This window comes from Sorex araneus, chromosome 1 (genome assembly GCF_027595985.1).
Source record: "Sorex araneus isolate mSorAra2 chromosome 1, mSorAra2.pri, whole genome shotgun sequence".
Taxonomy (NCBI): Eukaryota; Metazoa; Chordata; class Mammalia; order Eulipotyphla; family Soricidae; genus Sorex; species Sorex araneus.
The window spans coordinates 145549714-145570271 of NC_073302.1; the positions used below are offsets into that span (position 1 = coordinate 145549714).

At 42.5% G+C, this 20558-nt stretch overlaps 1 protein-coding gene across 2 annotated transcripts in view; it reads left to right on the top strand.

Annotated features, from left to right (window-relative positions):
- The window catches only part of NLN (neurolysin), a 101368-nt gene extending 81581 nt beyond the window's left edge, over positions 1–19787 (top strand). For both annotated transcript variants that reach the window (XM_055121094.1, XM_004608486.3), the window contains exons 10-13: positions 5654–5840; positions 6334–6462; positions 7712–7848; positions 17888–19787. In XM_055121094.1, coding sequence (XP_054977069.1) covers positions 5654–5840; positions 6334–6462; positions 7712–7848; positions 17888–18022 — 588 coding nt within the window. In that variant the 3' untranslated portion in view covers positions 18023–19787. The remainder of the gene's footprint in view (positions 1–5653; positions 5841–6333; positions 6463–7711; positions 7849–17887) is intronic.
- The last annotated feature ends 771 nt before the right edge of the window (positions 19788–20558 follow it).

Below are 20558 nucleotides of genomic sequence, written 5' to 3' on the forward strand. Positions count from 1 at the left end.
GTATTTGGTTTGCATGATTACTGCCTGCTTAGAAGTTTGATTCCTAAAACTGGAACCAAATGAGCAATTTCGAGTATTGAAGTTGTGGGAGATAAGCCAAAGAGAAATGCAGGTCTGTTTATCTTCAGCATTAATGCCAAGGAAAAGATCCCGGGAGGGAGCGGAGGGCCAGCGGAGACACAGAGCGGCCAGGTTTTGGGTGTGCTCTGATGTCACACACACTGTGCTCTCCGGGCCTGTGTTAATGTCATCCTGATAGCACTCTCTGAAATAGAACAAAGCACTTCTTAGAATTAGTTTTCAGGTCTGGGTGGGGGTGAATGAGATTTTGAGGGCCAGAGCCATTGTACAGGGAGTAGGGCTCTTGCCTTGCAGGCAGTAGCAGACCCAGGCTCAATCCCCAGCACCCCTTATGATCCCCGGGGTCTACCATGAGTGATCCCTTGAGCACAGAGACAAAGTCCTGAGCACAGCCAGATGTGGGGGGAAAAGAACAACAACAAAAAAAACAGAAAATAAAAATCTTTTTTTTTTCAAAAGAGTAGATAAAGAAAAACCTCGTAGTTAGACCGTTCTTATTCTCTCAAGAATTTCTAATGAGGTCCGGGAGATGGTTCAAAGAGCTGGTGCACATGGCTTGCATACAGACGCCCTGGGTTTTGTCCCTGGCACTGCATGCCCCACCCCACTCCATCCTCCACCCACCCCCCCCCAAAAAAAAACACAAACAAAAAGAATTTCAATTGAACAGGAGCTCTACATTTGTATTGTGTCCTCCTAGGCTTTTGTTGTCAAAACATTTTTCATAGCAGTAATGCCTTAAATTTTTTAAGTATTCGAAAGTAGTTAAAGGGCTATACACATTATAACCTTCCAGTAGTATTGCAAACCATAATGCCCAAAAGGAAAGACAGAGAGAGAGAGAGAGAGAGAGAGAGAGAGAGCAAGAGAGAAGAAAAAACAGAGGCAGACTGGGGGTGGGGAGTGGAAGGAGAGAAAATAGGGACTTTGGTGGTAGGAAACTTGTACACCAGTGAAGGGACAGGTGTTGGAACATTATGTGACTGAAACCCAATCATGAGTATCCTTATAACTGTGTATCTCACAGTGATTTAATAAAAAAGAAATTTAAAGTGTCACCTACAAGAATATGTGCCAATTGGAGTTTTAATGTTCATTTTATAATACTCTGACTTATCTGATTTATATTAGCTTCAATAGTGACTGCAGCTCATAAGGTACTGTATTGAATACCTCCAAGTGGCTCATATTGAAAACTGCCACTTATTAGGGCATTTTGGAACTGTTTGCTGGCTGGTCAACAGTAAGTCCTAATTCATTGCCTTGATGTTTGCAAGCCAGACCCCATCAGGCTGTTAGATCATTGGACTTGTCCGTGGTTCTGTGTGAACAGACACAGTGATGAACTATTTGCTGGAAATTGAGCTTTTGAATTTTGTAGGTTCTTTGTCCTCGTTTGAGAAATATTTAAATGGTGCAGGAGAAACAGTGTGACTGACTTTCGGGAATCAAGTAAGCAATAGAATTATTTTTAGCTTTTACTCCTTGTAAACATTTCCTTTTGTCCTTCAAAAGGCAGGGATGATGTGTTCATTCATTTGCCCCACTCTTTCCTGCCTCCGAGATGGTTTTGGACAAAATAAACCCTCTCTTCTGCATGACTACATAACTGGGCTAACTAATTATTCAGTTGTAATTCATGAGTTATTCATTTGTTCATGTTTTCCTAGGTTCTGAAACACCAAAACATCATCATTATCACCAACCACACACAAACAGTTTTTTGTCCACAGAGTTGATTCTACCCCATTTCTGCAAAACTGACTGAAAAATGAACACTTGAGCAGGCTATATAAAATATCTATTTTGTCAAAATATTGTATAGTGGTCACCGACACTATACATTTTGATTTTGCATTTATTTTCTCTGTTACTACTTATTAGCAGCCAATCATTTTTTTAGATGATGATGCAATTAGAATATAGAATCCCAAATTCAGGCTACGTGGTTACAAAAGCCACTCTTTACCCGTCATTTTATGTTTGAAATTTGAAAATTTTCCAGTAGTTACAGAATTTTTAAGGAAGCACAGTAAAATCTCACTTTTATTCTTTCTGAGAAGATGAGTTTGATAAGACTGTTTCCACTTTTTGATAAGACTTTTTAAGAGGATATAGACATTTTGTCCCATTGTGATTTAACCATTCATTGTTTTCACTTTTGGGGAAGATAGAGAGGGATTACAGCATTTGTGGCTCACTTTGTGTGAATTCTAGAGTCAAACCACCTGATTTCAGATCCGAGTTCTGCTGTTAACCTGGGTATACCTCAATTTCCTTATCTAAAAAAAAGATAATTTCGGTATGGAATTTAAATCAGCTAATCCAGGTAGAGAGACTACCATAAGTCTGGGCAGTAAAATTTCTGTAGAATTGAGCTATTGTAATTATGAAATAAGGTGATTTTTGATATTACATAGAATGTAATTATTTTGGAAGATTTTTTTAACATAAAGAGGCAAAATACCGTTTCCTGAATGATCCCCCACTCCCACCCCAATCTCTAAATTTTCTATTGGGCTATCCTCAAAAGTAGCCTGAAACCTGTGCTTAGTGAAATTTCATTTCCTTTGACCCTTTTGCATTTGGAGTTCTTCCCATGTAGAACTAGCACAATTATAACGGGACATCAAGCAAAACATTTTTTTCCCTTTTTGCATAAAAACAGGAAGACAGAATGCGAGATGGCGTTGACATCTGTGCCTCTGCCCTGGGCCAGAAGCAGAATGGTTATTGCTGCTGATTCGGCATCCCATCTGCTACCTTCTCTGCTGGTTAAATCCCTCTCCCTTCCCGTCCTTCCCTTTAGAGCCCCAGAGGTGATGAAGTCAGAGAGAAAGAAGACAAGAGTGTAAAATATCAGAAGAGGGAAACAGGACAGACATTCAGGGAAAATCAAGAGAAAGATTACCCCATTCAGCAGATTACCCACTTGGGTAAATGCTCAGTCCCCTCCGGTGGCAGTTTATATGAGTTCTGTGGACCATGCAAAAGGTCAAAAAAGAAAAACACCAGCATGGTCGAGTGAATCCACACCCTCTAGGTGCGGCAGCTTTTCAGACATTTGATTAAAGAACCTACTAAATTTTCCTCTTTGTATTTTTTTCTTTCAGGTTTTTATTTTTTTTTTCTCCCCAGATTTTATTTTATTAAAGCGTTGTACGTTGCAAATTTATTCATGGTTGGGCTTTAGACATACAGTGTTCCATCACCGATCCCTCCACTGGTGTTCCCAGATTCCCTCTCTGACCCCGCCACCGCAGCTCCAAGCCTGCCATCTTGACAGGGGTTATTAAAGTTTGGGGCTTGTGAATTCAGTATTGTTGACGCTGTGGTGTGAATATTTAGCTCCATCATTCCTTAACATGAATCCCCTTAATTTTCTGTGTTTTACAAATATTTGTAATTATTTATTTATTCATTTATTTATTGCAACTAGGAATCCTGCTTTGCCTCCAGGAGGTTTGGATTTGATCCTTAGCACCTCTTAGTCCCCTGAGCACAGAGGCAGGAGTAGCCCTCCAAGTACCTCCTGGTGTGGCCCAAAAACCAAGAAAGAAGAAACAGTTTTGCAACTTTATATGCTGACACATGGTAGATGTCTGTGTTGTGATAATCATTTCCAGGAATAGTTGTGGAATCATTATGTTGTACAGCTGAAACTCATATGATGTTAGGTGTCAACTGTAGCTCAATAAAATGATCACACCGATGCTATAATGTTAAAAAGCACATTTTTTTCTTTTCACCCAGACTCTCAGAATAAGACTTTTATGTTTTCAAGGGGTACATTAGCCTTTGAGTATTTTCTCTTTTCCTATAATGGTGCTTAGCTCATCCTACTAGCCATTGAAGTCACTTGTTATTAAAAGATCACTTCTTGGGGCTGGAGCAATAGCACAGTGGGTAGGGCGTTTGCCTTGCACTCGGCTGGCCCGGGTTCGATTCCCAGCATCCCATATGGCCCCTCGAGCACCGCCAGGAGTAATTCCTGAGTGCATGAGTCAGGAATAACCCCTGTGCATCACTGGGTATGACCCAAAAAGAAACAAACAAACAAACAAACAAGCAAACAAACAAGAAAAGATCACTTCTTAGGACAGAGAGATTGTACCAAGGTTAAGCCAACCTGTACCCAATCCCTGGCACTACATATAGTCCCCTGAGTACAGCTGTGGTGACCCAAGACAAAGCAAAGATAAGTAAATAAAAATAAATATTTTTTTTTAGTTAAAAAGTAACTAAAATATCACATCTTCCACCCAATCGAGATAACTCAGACTTTCTACAGTCAGCTTAGAATCACTTATTTAAGTTTAGAAATCAAAACATCACACTCATGCACCCCCAAAGGCTGTCAGTAGTATTGTCATTTAACTCTTCAATTTTGACTGAAACAAAAAAAGTTAATTGAGGAATGAGTGCCCCCCCCACACACACACACAGGCATGTACTGGACATATAAAAGTGTGAGGTGGGCCCAAAGGTGGAGGAGAGCAAACACTTTGGTGAAGCATGTGGTGTTGGAATGTTTCATGCATGAACCCTGCTATTATCAGTATTGTAAGTCACGGTTGATAACTTTTGAACTGAAAAATCTGTTAAGAAAAGAACTAGAGTCCCCATTAGAAGAAGGAAAAAAGGTAGCAAATGGAAAGGGAGGACAGGAAGAAATTGATGATCAGCCTCTTATTTTTCTTACCCCTTTCCCTGCCTTTTATTCTTGGCTTTGGCAGTGACTGTGGGGGAAGGGGGCAGAAGTTAGGGGGTGGGAGGTTTACAGGGACAAGAGCCCACAGTGCTCACACGTGTTTCTGAATTGCCCTCAGGGTTGCACATGCTCCCCTCCACACTAGGCTGCCTATAATGGTGCTTTATCCCCACCAGGGTCAAACTTCATGAGTTCTGTTGTCCACATGGAAACTGGTTGTAGCGGTCGGGCTGGCGAGCAGTAGGGAGGGCAGGTTGTAGGGCGTGGGGGCTGAGGGATGGGAGTGATGACCGTGCTCACCACAGCTCCCACGGCACCATCCCTTTGAGTTGCAGTGTCCTTCAGGGTGCTGACACGGCCAGCTGTGTTCTGACCAGAATGGCGTGTGGCACCTGGATCACCCTGCGGATCTGCCCGGCTCAAGCGCGGCACGGGCTGCAGTGCCTGGACCGGACGTTCAGCCTGATGCCGGCCATGTGCGCCCTATTCTCCAGGGAGCTCACCCCCAGGGCCCTCATCTTGGTTTTAATGGAAAAATTCTTGCAATATATTTTTACCTCCAAAGTCGAAGCTTGTTTTAACTTTGCCTCTTTTATTTTTATGATTTCCTGACGACTGAAGTTTGTTTATGATTCAAAAGGATAAAATAATACTTTAATAGAGGGTATTCAAGGGTCAATTTTCATGCTACTTGGCTGCTCTGGGTGCTTTTCCTTTGAATTTGAGGTTAGTCCTAAACCTTCATCAAAGGACTGTTGACTGATTTTGATTTAAGTCCTGGAGAGCCTTAATTATAATTGATCATATAAACAGTTCTCATTCATTGCTTTGAAAAAAAAGACCACTATGCTTGCTTTCTAGACTGATTTTGCACGATTTAGTGGAACAAATGTGGAAACTGACTTCGTAGAGGTGCCCTCACAAATGCTTGAAAACTGGGTCTGGGACATTGATTCCCTCCGAAGGCTGTCGAAGCATTATAAAGATGGAAGCCCTATTACAGACGATTTGCTGGAGAAACTTGTGGCTTCTAGGTTGGTTAACACAGGTATGACATATGATTTTAAAAAGGAAAATAATTAAAGTTGCCTCCTGAAGAGGCATCTTTTTCTAGGGAACTTTCCCCGCATTGAATGCTAGTACAAGAAGGGTACTAATATGAGGGGTGGTATAGAGAAATGTTGAATATCAAAGCCTGAGAGTATGTCCAAGGAGAAAATACTTTTTTTTTTGAGATTTTGCATTTTCCTTTCTATTTATTTGGCATTAGCTTACTATCTCCTAATATTTTCGATGCTATAGTTTGGCACCTCTGTAGGTTCTCCACTCTCACTACCAAAGTTCCAATGCCATCCTGCCACCAACAGGATCCCTCTCTCATTCCTTGTGCCTTTTCTATCTTACCTGGAATGAGATGTCTTGCTCCCATTTTACAGATGGCTGCTGTAGGAACCCGCTTTCAAGACCTGTGCTCTTGGAACACGGGAATGCACGATTATTTCTTTTTCAAAACATGCCCCAACATTCTTGTGTTATTATAGGTCTCCTAACCTTGCGCCAGATTGTTTTGAGCAAAGTTGATCAATCCCTCCACACCAACACAGCGCTGGACGCAGCGAGTGAATATGCCAAATATTGCACAGAAATCTTAGGCGTTGCAGCCACTCCAGGTAAGCCTCGGTTCGCTTTTCCTGCTAAGCACAGGGTGTACTCCTGACACTGCCAGGGGGAGGTGGTTAGTCAGGCAGATTGCCCAATTCCGTTTGTGTCTGATTTCGGCAAGCAAGCCGTGACTTTCAGATAACTATCCTGCGTCCACAGGCTCCTGCCCGAATGTGCTCGGAGGAGAGGCAGCTCCACCTCTGCAGCTTTGCAAGGAGCCCTTGGCCCCCTCCTCCTCCCCCCCTTCCCCGCCCACAAAGGCACTCACATTTGGCCACACCTGCCTGACTGCTCCATGCACTGTGACCTCCGTGAGATTTCATGACAGATGGGGCAGTTCCAAAGAGAAGACACAAATCTCTCCCTTGTCTCCGGTTCTGACTGTAAGAGCAATCAGGGCAGTCTGCCTGGCAGTTTCTCCTCACCTTATTTTTTTGAGATGTATATGGGTGGGTGTGTACACGTGTGTTTGAATTTTATTAGCTTTCTATCTCAAACCAACGTGAAGTTGTACATGTTTATATAACTGGTAAGGTGACTTTTATTTTCAAACCCAGGAAATTGTTAGTGAGCTGAATCAGTGACATTTACAGAGCGTATAAAGGTACAGCTAGTTACTGGAGTGTAGAAGAACTAGACTCATTCCTCTGTGATTTGTTTATGGTAGACCTTGTGGCCCCTGGGCCTCAGGCCACTTGGACAAAATCCTTTCTCAAGTGGCTCTAGAGGCAGACTGAATTGGTCAAAAGCATGTTAGCCTTTCAAGGAAAGAATTCTTTTCAGTAGTGATGAACCAAAACCGAAATCCAATCATGAACAGCTTTGGAATGCTCTTATCTCAGGGCGCCTCAATAAAATTAAAAAATGATATTGAATAAATAAATAAATAAATAAATAAATGCCAGGCCGAACCAAATTAGTTCTAAAGACATGTTTGCAAGACGCATGGGTATTTAAGGGTTAAGAAAGGATGGAAGATTTCTGAAGCACTGGGCTCACCGATGGGTGTGGACCAAGCCTCTGAAACTACCGGCAGGCATTCCAGAGCTCAGAGGGCCGAAACTAGCGCCGAGGTTGAGCCATCCCCCAGAGAGAAATTTGTAAACATCTTGGCCAAGGACACTCTTATGCCCCGGGAGCACTGGAGGTGAGATGGTATCTCTCCTCCCACAGCTAAACTCCCCCCAGGAAAACCTGAGCTACCCGCAGCCTGATCGTTAACATTGCCAGCAAATTCAAATCCATCTTTCCTCATAGGTACAAATATGCCAGCGACATTTGGACATTTGGCAGGGGGTTATGATGGCCAGTATTACGGCTACCTTTGGAGTGAAGTCTTTTCCATGGACATGTTTTACAGCTGTTTTAAGAAAGAAGGAATAATGAATCCAGAGGTATTGTACTTTTTCTCCTCTGATCACCTTTGTACTTGTTCCCCTCCCTTTAATTTTTTTGTGTAAAATATATTTATTTTACCTAAATATTACGGTAAGAGATTTAGTAACAACCTTTAACTTCCAAATCTGGCAACTATTCCCATAATCATACATCACTAAATTGCACTATCCAAGTGATGAATTCCATAAGGTTTATTTTTAAGGAAAAAAAAACTGCATTTTCTTGTTTATTAACATTCCAATATATTGCATAATTAAAAATCAAAGCTTTGTTTATGCATTTGAGCCTTTATAGCTGCTAGTTTTGACATGCGCCATGCAATGTTTTCATTTTATAGGAGGTTGAGAAAGAAAGGTAAATTCCTTCCTTGATATAAATGTTTTGTTCCAATGTGCTCTTCACACTTTCTACAGTTTCTATGGGAGACACCTTTTCTGCAACTCACTGCAACTCCACCTAACTGCATGCTTTGTAGCCTAAATGCCTTTGAGTAAGTTAAATGCCTCATTAACCTGAACCATTCCTTCTCCTGCACAGAACTGACCTCCAGTGGCTGCCAGCCAGACCTTCCTGAGTCCCCATCCCCCTGCCTCCACTCTTGCTAAACATTCAGCTGTTAGATTATTTCTAGAGCTGATGCATTTTTAAGTGTGATTCTCATTCTGAATCAGAAATTAGAAGAACAAATGGCCAAAACCAGGCTCTCTATGCTTATTTCAACTTGCTAATTTGTTTTTAGACAGCAGGGCATTTTACACATGGGCACTAAAATGTATCCCTATAATTTTGTTTGTGGGGCCACACCTCATGGTGCTCAAGTGTAACTTCTAGCTCTGTAGTCATGAATTACTCCTGGCAACACCTGGGGAACTGTATGGGATGCTGGGGACCAAACCCAGGTTGACTACAGGCAGAGCAAGCACCCTACCCACTATACTATCTCTTCGGCCCCATCATCATCACTTCCCCCTAAGAAAAATACCAAAACCTAACCTCCAGGGGCCTGCATTTTCTTGGACTAGCTTTGCTGTTCGAATCCTCTTAATTTCCTTCTGTTCCAACCCATTTGTAGAAGTCAACCACTGACTGTTGTTTTCTTAAGTACCCTGACTTCTGGATGACCTGTGGCCAGTGCCCAGCCCAGATTCCTCCACCATCTCATCTTGAGATGTGCTCTTCGGATTACAGTGTTCAGGGGAAGGCGGTAGACCTGGTGGCTCCATTAACATGCCCCGCTACAGAGTCATGCTGAACCAGACACCCAGTGTGAACCTGCTGTGCAGCTCTACTTCCCAGATTGGGTTTCACCTGGTCCCCCACCCTCACCTCTCAGCAGTTTCTCCCATTCTTGCTAAGAACATTAGCCTTGGGGCTAGAGTGATGGTACAGCATGTAGGGCATTTGCCTTGCACCTGTGCAGCCCGGATTTGATTCCCCCATACCCCACATGGTGCCCTGAACACCACCCGGAATAAGCTCTGAACACGGCCAGATGTGACCCAAAAACTAAAAAAATAAATAAGAAAAGAGAAAGAAAATGAGCCTCATTGGGAATGAGTCCTTTCATCTTGTGTTCTGTTCCTGCACTCATCCTCTCTCTGGTCTCAGGAGGGACTGTCTCCAATGCCAACCCTTACTGGCCTGCCATCTTAGAAAACAAACTTGAATCTATTACTATTCACTCGAATAACGCCAGTGCTTCCTGTCCTATTTCAATGAGGGTTTCCCCTCCCCTCACCCCCTTATATCCACAGTTTAATTTCCTGGTGTAAGAAATCGTTTTTGCAAAAGCTCTGCTTCTTAGCTTTTACCCCCAGAAACTGAACTGCAAAGGCAGACAGTCTCAAAGGTCCTCACCTGCCTTGGTTTTCACTTCTTGTTCTTTGTTTCCCAGCCCCCAGAAATCAAGTCCCTTTTCTCCTTCCCAGAACTCCTGTGTCTCAGCCAAATTGGCTTTTTCCCATAGGTCTTGCCACTTTCAAATGTATTTATCCGTTTCTTCCACTTACAATGCCTGCCTGCCTTGTCCCTGACTCTTACAACCAACCATTTTTCATGGCCCTATTCAAATGGCCACTCAGTTATAAAATCTTCCAGACGGTCCAGAATAAGAAGCACCTTTTCCTCTGCAACGAAAAATGTCGACCTAGGTCTGGGGAGGAGTGCATCGATACATTTTCCCTCTTATATCTGAACTGTCGCACTGTAGCACTGTCCTCAATTGTTCATCGATTTGCTCGAGTGGGCACCAGTAACGTCTTCATTGTGAGACTTGTTGTTTCTGTTTTTGCTATATCTGAACTATTTACTAAAACCAGGATAAAGAATGATGAAATACCAGCTTTCAAAATATTTTTTTATGACAGGATACAAAGTTTTCTTTTAAATGTTTAGGGGTGGGGGGAAGTATATCAAAATGTTCACTGTTGTTTTGGGGTGGTTAAATTTATCAGAGGCTCTTCATTGTTTTCTGTACTTTTTTTTTGGATCTGTTTCTTATTTTAGCATAAAGCATAAACTTCCTATTTGATAAAATGAAGTTACAGTTCATAAATATAAGGCATACACCATGTTACTCTGATCCATCTACATACTAAGATGTGCTTGCCAGTCGAGGGAATATTTAGCTCTTTAGCACACGCTGTTACCTATCTCTATTAAACTAAGCATTAGCTGCATGACGTGGATTATTGTAGCAACCAGAAAGTCATGTTTAGGACACACATCCGGCTGTGAAAGGCTCCAGCATCTTACTGACTCATTTGTTGGTGGCTTCCTGGCCTGCATGGCTCTGTCCCTCGTTTGAGGAAGCCTCCTGATCACCTTTCTGGTGCTTCCGCTCACATGGTCACAGCCCTTGTCCCCTGCTCTGTTACCCCTTCTCCTCCGGCCCTCAAGGTGACAGCCAACGTCCTCATCCCAGGGGATGCCAAGGAGTTTGCCAGTGCAGCCCTGCTGTTGCACAGCTGTGGCAGGCAGGCAGGCTCCTCTCTCTTGAGACAGAGGGGCTGAAGTGAACCCAGAGACAAGATTCCCAGTGACTCAGGTTTGTTTCCTTGGGATGTTGGGAGCAGTTTTCAGTTCTGCTAAAGTTCTCTGTTCAACAGTGCTTTGTATTCTTACTCATCCAGTGCCGTGAAGCTGGCTTTCACAAACCTTTGTTTCTTTTCTATCAGATATTCTGTAATATAGTATCTTTTCTTCCAGAATACCAAATCTTTCTTTAATGGGCAAAAAGCATTCTTTGCTTCCCATTCACCCGTCCCACCACCTTATCTTTGCTATAGTGGCAAATACCGGTTACCACTTTGAAATGTATTTTATTTGTTGTTGGGGAGGGAGCATACCGGTGATGCTCAGGGATTACTCTTGGCTCTGCACTCCGGAATTACTCCCAGAAGTGCTCAGAGGACCATATGATATGTAGAGATCAAACTAAGTTGGCTGCAAGGCCCTACCTCCTATACTATCACTCTGGCCCTGAAATAGGAAATAGCTTCTTCTTTTTTTTTTTTTTTGCTTGATACTTGGATGATTTACTTATCATTATACTACCTATAAGTACCTATGAGTGTATTTAGCTCATTAGTTGAAAAAGCTTTTTTTTTTAATTATGTGTTTTATTGAATCACCATGTGGAAAGTTACAAAGTTCTCAAGCTTATGTCCCAGTTATACAATGGAAAAAGCTTTTATTTTAAATCATTTTATTTCTTTTTAGGGTGTGCTATTTATCTTATAGTTATACATGTTTGCTCTAAAATCACACTTTATTTATAAAATTCAGATACCCAGTTATCAAAAAATTAAAATACTTTAAAACTACCATCCTGTTACACACAAAACTTGCCCCATTATTGCAACCACTTTGAGATAAAGAGAAAGAATTTTTGTTTGTTTGAGTGCCACAACCAGCCGTGCTCAGGGGATACTCCTGACTCTGTGCTTGGCGGTAGCTCCTGGCAATACTCAGAGGACCATGCAGGTGCCAGGAATCAAACCTGAGCCTCCCACATGGAAAGCAGGCACTCATCCTGTTGCTCCATCTCTCTGGCCCACGAGGAGTTTGTTTGTTTGGAGCCATACCTTGGCCTTACTTGTGCTTCTCTACTCAGGTATTGCCTGCTGTACTATCTCTCCAACTCCAAGAGATACAGCTTTTGGTATAAATAAAAGTAGAGTTGGAGAGACAGCTCAGCAGACCAGAGTGTAGACTTTACAACCAAGAGGCCCAGGTTGGATTTCAGCACCATATGGTCCCCAAGCACAGCCAGGAACACTCAGCTCCCAAGCACTGAGCCAGGAGTAGACCTGGGTTTAAATTGAAGTCCGGACAGTTAGAGCAACCACAATATCAAGCACGTTATAGTCCGTGCCCTTATCCTCCCTGACCCATATTCAAATCATTTTGAGAAGAAAGAATGATGACTAAATCAGGGCCTTCTAATTACTCAGAGTCCCCAGGCACTAGAGAGCCTAAGGGCTGAAAATGCCCGTGGAGTTGACATTGGCATTGTAGGGGGTGGTCATTGGTATCAAAAAGTATATCTCAGGCCTTCCTTTAAACTCCTCATCCTGCAGAGCTTAGAGTCACCTCTGAGAGCCAGTTCAAATCTTAGCAGAACTATAGAAAATGTGCTACTCGTTGGGCAAACGGAAGTAGGAAGCATCAAATATAAACCTATAATTTTCTAAATACCAAATGGCAGCTATAGAATGTTTCATGGTACAGTTGCTTTGGTTTTGTTTGAGATCATTGTGTGTTGGAGGCCATTATAACATCTGAAGTAATTGATTCATTTCTTAAAATATTATTTGAAGTATTTGTTTCTAGTGGAACATGAAGAAGGTTTTTCACTGTCCGATATATCTTTGACTTCTCCAGTTGATCTCTTAAATAGCTGTGAACGTTGGAACTTAATTTAGCATGAATACTTTTCCAGCAAGCTCTAGAAGCTCCTTAAGGATATCTTTAAGGTCACCAAAGATAATTTCAAAACCTAGCAGCTAATCATAGGGTTGAGAGAATGGGGGCATTTTAACTAGGACCATTTCTTTTTATAAGGCAACTTCATTATGGGAAATTTTCTTAGGAGGTAATGGGCATTGTAGATGCAAGGGCAATTATATTGTTAAGCTAGAATTATCTTCCTCCTCTTTTGCATTTAGAGAAATTGCGAAGCTTTGTTTTTTCCATCAATGAGGAAATACCACCAAGAATCACTGTTGAAAATAATACCAAGAGAGTTGATATAATTAAGTATAGTACAGTATATCGTTATCTGTTATGCCTCAGGAAGTAGCTAGATCTAACATGTGGTAATAGTCTCAGAAACAAGAAGATTTTTTCTTAAATTTTATTGAATCACTGTGAGATAGTTACGAGCTTTCATGTTTGGGTTGCAATCTCACAATGATCAAACACCCTTCCCTCCACCAGTGCACATTCCCCACCACCAATATCCCAGGTATACCTCCCTTTCCCACCCTCCCCCTGCCTCTATTGCAGACAATATTCCCCATACTCTTTCTCTCTACTTTTGGGCATTATGGCTTGCAGCACAAACACTGAGAGGTCATTATGTTTGATCCATTATCTACTTTCGCACACATCTCCCATCCCAACTGGTTCCTCCAGCCATCATTTTCTTAGTGATCCCTTCTCTATTCCATCTGCCTTCTCCCCTCTGCTCATGAAGCAGTCTTCCAGCCATGGGGCAATCCCCGTGGCCCTTGTATCTAATGTCCTGAAACAAGAAGAGTCTTGCAGTTTTCGGGGGGAAGTGCAAAAGTATAGCAGGTAAGTCATTTGCCTTGCTTGCATGTGGTCAATATGGGTTCGATCCCCAGAATTTTATATGGTCCTCTGAGCACTGCCAGGAATGATTTCTCAGTGCAGAGCCAGGAGTAACCCCTGTGCATCACCAGATTTGTCCAAATAAATAAATAAATAAATAAAACAAAACAGAAAGATGCATTTTTATTGAAAAAAAAAATCTTGGTTAGACTTGAGAAAGAATTACTTCCTAAAGAATTGCAGCCTCTTCAAACAGAATCCCAGTCATTATTGCTGCTTGGAATTAACTTGAGATTTCCTCTTTTGAATGGATTCACTGTCACTTCAATGCTCCCTGTATCACTGTCATCCCATTGTTCATCGATTTGCTCAAGCGGGCACCAGTAATGTCTCCATTAGTCCCAGCCCTGAGATTTTAGCAACCTCTCCTTACTTGTCTTTCCCAACGATTGGAGGCTCTTTCAGGGTCAGGGGAATGAGACCTGTTATTGTTACTGTATTTGGCATATCAAATACGCCACAGGGAGCTTGACGGGCTCTTCCATGAAAGAACATAATATCAATTCTCCCTGTATACCACCCAAACATTCAATAACCTCTAGTGAACCTTAGAATTTGCAGGATTTAAGAGACAAAAGAAAGAAGTAGGTTTGATTTCCAACCTATTACTATTAATGCATATTTACAAGGCCAATTCTTTTGAGTCTTGAATCCCAACCAGCTCTGTGCCTTTTTCTCTTCCTTGATGTTCCCACAGTTCTCCTCTGCTTTTCTCAGAACTCCAGTCTTCTTCCTTGTTAATGGCCTCACCTCCATTTGGTCTCAACATTGATCTCATCTCCTGGAACATAAAACCTTGGTAATAGGAACAGCTTCCTTTATCTCGGTACCATCCTCTGCTTCAGAACAGTTGCGCTTAATTATCATTATTCCAAGACACATATGTGTGTGGACCTATCTGCTGGTTTCTCCCTCGTCCACTTCCACTCCAGCCTCTACTCCATGCTGCACAGGGCACTTTTTCCTCCTGATCTCCTCCCCGCCACCAAATCATGATGCTTTCATCCTCACAACTGGAGTTGTAGCTTGGGGTTTCCAGGGGCCTCTTCCAGTCATGCTAAGAGTCTCCCGTTCTTGCTTCTGTCTCCCCAGCCACCAGCACCAATCTTTCTATCTCCCTCTTTGTTGTTGTCAACGATTCCACCCAGTCTCCCCACCCTCATGGAAAACAAAGGTGTGTTGTTGGGAGGGAGTTGACAGATGGACTGTGGAAGGAAAGGTTTCAAAGTCCACTTTTTTTAATTCTATTTTTATAAGGTTGTTTACAACATTTGATTACATTTAATATTCAAACACCATCCCCACCACCATTACACCTTCCCACCACCAGATAACAACATGTTACTAATCTCTTATAGAAGGGCTCAATGTCTCCTGGGTGAAATACAACAATCTTCTCACACTTTCCTTTAAGAAACCCCCTTTTTTTTGTCTCATTTTTAGCGGATAATTCGGGATCAAAGTCCACTTTTAACACAGGCTGGTGAGCAGGCAAGGGGCCTGTGCCGTCCGTCCTTGGGTAGATGCTTCTGGCCCTGCTCCTGTTCTTAGTGCAGGAAGAAGAGGACTCCGGCCCCCCTCCACAGAGTGCGTCACATGGGAAAGGGTTGGAAGGCGGTGGGCACGTAACTGTGCTGCTTCAGAGATGCCAGAGATAGCAGGAGACCCCATCTGTTCCCCATTTCTATAAGTTTCATCATATTCCCACTGGTTATGATGGGCATCCATCATTCCGATAATGATGATTGCTCTCAATGCATTCCCTCAAATAAAGGCTACACAGACTTAGATAAAATGAGTGTATTCTTTCTCCTGCTTTCCTACTGAAATATATATACTAATTCATGTTCTCATAGAGTTGAACTTTTGTGGTGCTTTTTTGGTTTTTTGGGACCACATCCAGCAGTGCTCTGGGTTTTCTCCTGGCTCTGCACTCACAGATCACTCTTGGTGGGGTTTGGGGAGACCATATGGATCAACCAGATCAGCAGCATGGGAAGCAAACATCCTACCCAGTGTACTATCACTTTGGTCCCTTCTTGCCTTGCCTTGCCTTTATTAAGCAGCAAGGTTTATTGTCTGTGTGTGCTGGAGACCAAACTCGGGATCTCAAGTTCAGAAATATGTGCTCCACCACTGAGCCACTTACTTGGCCCAAATTATGAGGAGATGCCAAGCGAGGATTGCATTTGTTTCCCTGCAGTGGATAGGAGTAATTGAATTTCGGAGCCATATAAGGAGCTAGAATGTGAGAGGAGGAAATAGATGACTACTCAAGTTTATTGAATACAGTCCTTGTGGGAGGTCTTAAACCAGAGAGGGAGAGTGAGAAACCATCTCTCACTCTCCATAAACTGAGTGAGGTAGTCAGATTCCTGTTCTACAGCTGAGCAAACCAAGGCCCAAGGTCACACAGCTAAGGATGAAGCCAGGATGAAGCCTGGGCCCGCCTCCACAGCGCTTCATCGAGCTCTAGGAAGCAGTAGCTGTTAGAGAGGAATGGCACAATCTCTGAATCTGCATGGTGGTCTTCACCCCAAACCCCAAGGGTGAGTGTACAGAAAATTCATGGAAGGACTTTTCACATGAAATATATATATATGTATATATATACATATATGTGTATGTATTTATTAGTGGCTGCCTTAGAGCTTCTCTTCCTGCTTTCCTAAGAGTTCTTTACTATGTAAACAACGTAGAGCTGCTTGCGGCCAAGATTCCTTCCACCTGTGACATGTCTCCCAGGCTAATCTTTTACCCAGAGAGACCAGTATCTTGCTAAAACACTAAACAATTCACTTGACTTCTTTTCTCCCCTCACTTCAAAGAAAAGCTAGATTCCGTTACCAAAATGACTCTTAAAACTCTTCTCCAAACTTCATTGCAAAGGAAATGAAACTATTAAAAGACTGTTGCTCTGTAATTCAGGAAATCCAATCATCTTGTTCGGAATGCTATCAGGGGAGGGCTCAAGCGGCAGGAGCCCCATCTAGTGAGACTGAGCGGGGCCCTGCTCTCCTTCCCAGCCAGCTGCAGTTCCCCAGGTGCCTACTCTTCCTTTCCACCTGAAACTACGGTTCTCTTTGGTTTTTGTTTTCCAGGAGAGTGGGGAGGGTCCATCGAGCTATGCCCAATGCTTACTCCAACTCAAAATCCTTTCAGACGGGGCTCCTGGGACCATATGTGATGGTGCCAGGGATTGCACCTGCATGAGGCAAAAGCGCCTTACTCACTGTCCTGTCACCACAACCCAAAGTGTCTCTTTGTACCCAGTGAAAATCCTTCTGTCAGGTTCAGCACTTGGGGTGATTTTTTTTTACTTTAAATTTCCATTCATGTTCCTGTAATTGTGAACTAAAATGTTTTTTTTAAATAACAAAAGATTCTCCAATCTTGAATGTCAAGAATGTTTGCCTCTATGTGTTTGTTATTGGAGGTTGATGGTATGGTGCAAGGAAAGGGAGCACATGCCTTGGCATGACAAGGCCCATTCTTGCTGTCCTGTGGTCTCCCAAGAACTACCTGGTGGTTATACCAAACAGAATCATTGTTAGAAGTGAGAAAGCTTAATTACTTTTAACTCTGAAATAACCTAGCTATTCTTGTCCTCAAAAAGAACTGATATTTCTAGTAAATGGACCCTGCGATCAAATGACACATGTAAGAGTGTTCTATGTGAACTATTTGCTGTACGTATAAAATATAGTAAAACTGATATTGAATTACAATATTACGTAAAACCACAGCAGAAACTCTTCAGGCAGGAAGGAGCCAAGGCAAGGCTTCCAGGTACACGGAACCCCGGAAGAGCCTTCTCAAACGCTTGCTCTGAGAAAACATATGAAATCACAGTTGTGCTGGGGTCACAAACAGGAACCTGTTCTGTATTCTACTGGGTTAATATTTTTGATTTGTCTATTGGCTGCCATTGTTCTCTCACTGCTGTGACTAAAGAGAAAAGACGGTACCAACAGGGAGTATGAAGCCCAGAGGTCTAGGCTCCCATCACTTAGTGACGAGGGTAAATAAACACCCAGAGCTGTGGTCTGAGCCCCGGAGTACCTGTCCAGACAGCGTGATGCTCAGCTTCCCACCCCCTCCTCCTTCCTCTTCTGCATCTAGATCTTTGGAAAACCTCTATCGCCATGAATTATGAGGCGTGCTGTTTTATTTTATTAGGTTGGAATGAAATACAGAAACCTAATCCTGAAACCTGGAGGATCTCTGGACGGCATGGACATGCTCCAGAATTTCTTGCAGCGTGAGCCAAACCAAAAAGCGTTCCTAATGAGCAGAGGCCTGCATGCTCCATGAGCCGGGGCTCGCTGATCGCTGTCCATGTCTGCGGGACAAGTGACGTCGCCATATGTTACTGACCTGGAAACTGAAGGGAGTTTTGGCAAATGCAAATTTAGATTTCTATTGACTGCCTTTTTTTTTTTAAACTTTGAAAAATTATACAGATGTAAATGGAATTATAAATATTCTGACCTAAGAAAAGAACCATTGGAAAATAATTGCACTATAAAATTTCATAAAAATGGATGTCATTTCTTTTTATAAAAGTTTTCATATGAATGTAATTGGATTTTTTTTATTATTGTAACCTAGATAATGTAATGTAAGAGGGCTAAGAATTTTTAAATTGAATTATATGCATTATTTAATTTGATCCTTCTTCTATCGTGAAGTTTTTGTCCATGAGATTTCTGGAATGCTGAATGAATCACTGTGTTCCTCTGGTAAATGTTTCCTTGGAAGCCTGCATCCCTCTGACTGCGTCGCCGCGGGCGGGAGTGCTCTGCCTGCCGATCTCGGGGCCAGCGCACTCAGCTGCACTCACGCATTTATCTTCGTGTTTCAGGCTGCGTGACTCCCAACCTTCTGCTAGACTTAAATTGGCCTCTTCTATTTGGATTTGTCTTTTCAGTGTAAAATGTTATCAGCGCTTACCAAAACGGCAAGAGTTTGAACTAAACTGGCCCCATGGATTATTTTTAATATCTTGTACCAGAGGCTCATTGCCATGTAAGCGGGCAAGATTGTCCATCTTTTGGCATATTTGCCCACTGAAACACTAAAGTGAGTGCCAGAATATTTTTCCCTTGCCTCCTTTGCTTCCCCCCAGCCCCTCAACACACACCCTGAGTGGCAGATGCGCCTGATCACAGATGGCCCTGCATGGCTCCTGGGGAGGGGGCCGAAGGTGATGCAGTGTTCAGAGTCTCCAGAAGAGAAGGGGCTCCTGGACAGAACAGTGGAGGCAACTTCTGCCTATAGGTGTGTGAGCATTCACTCAGCCAGGCAGAGGAGCTTCTGGGTGCCAATACGCATTTTCTATGAACATCGGAATCTCTTTCACTGTCTGCCTCGGCTTTAACTTAAGACCAGGATAAATCACCATCCTCACTTGTCTGTCTTGTTCTCCAGAAATCTCCTCAATAAGGAAATCAAAATGTGACAATTTTTTTTATTTTTAATGGAAACCACACACACACACACACACACACACACACACACACACACACACACACAGACTCTGAATGTACTTACACTGCTTAGGTCTTCCTGTTGACTCCCAAATGAGTTTACCTGGCGGTGACTTGGCTAGCCAGGAACAAAATCAGAATCTTTCTTTCCTCCGCACCAAATGAACTTTGTGTTACATAAAAAGTCACGATGCTGCATAATTAATCAGCAACAGGAAAAAATCATGAGCTATAGGAGAAAATGTTAAGATGGTTCCCTCCAAGCAAATTCCTTACACATCCCCATGAAACCCTGCCTTCCCTTCTGAGATGAGCACCCAATCCCCCTCTGCTCCCAAAAGCTATGCTTATACCTGGTATCTTCCTGCACCCTGTATCTTCGGTCTAATGCTTGATATCTTCCCGTACCCTATACCTTCTGTTCTGTTTTTCAGTTTTAGACTAAAACTCTCTTCAGCTTTTCCTATTGTTCATTTACCTCCTTCAACACTAAATTTATCATTTTAAATATTAAATTATTTCACATGGAAAAGCTAATACTTGGTGTGAAAAGGCTGCACAGAATAAAGACACATTGTTGCCCATGAAAATGAGTACACTTTGTTTTTCTCATCCTTTTTGTTGTTGTTGTTGTTGTTGTTGTTAAAATTAACAGAGAAAGGGAAAAAGCACTGTGGTGTTTATTTTATTTAGGATTCTAAAATCATCCACTATTCAAAATCACCTTGTTTAATTTAGGATTCTAAAATCATCTACTATTCAGAATCACCAAAGAACAGCAGCATAATCAAGTGATCTTTAAAGTTCTGTAGCATGATTCAAAACTGAGAACTTGTTTATTTAAAAGCCTTTTAAACTCTGTTCATTTATCCACTTGTTCTACTTCTCTGAGTAGGGCTCAGCAAAGGGAGCTTAGTCACTCTGATGAGTGGGTGACTAAAAACCTTCACTGGACAACAAACATTGCAGAAATTTTTTTACAGGAACCACATCCAGGCACTCGGGGGAGAGGAGGCGGCTGGGGCCACTTACAGCAGCGCAAGCCTGGCTCAGTCCCCTGCAGTCTGTTGCCTGCTCTGCCCAGTGGCCAGCAGGGGCCACACCCCGGGTTGTTGCTCAGGGCCACGCAGTGCCAGGGACCAGACCGAGGGCCTTGTGCTTGTTAGGCCGGCAGTGATCTACAACTTGAGCTATTTCCCTGGCCCTGCATTTCAGATTTTAAACTGAGCCACATATAATAAAATCTCTTCTAGTTATTCATCTGGGAAATGACCATTTTTCACTTTTTTTGTATGCAAAATAACCATTTTCCATGCCAAAAAGGGAATGTATTAAAATACCTGTCCAAGCCAGAATGAGAG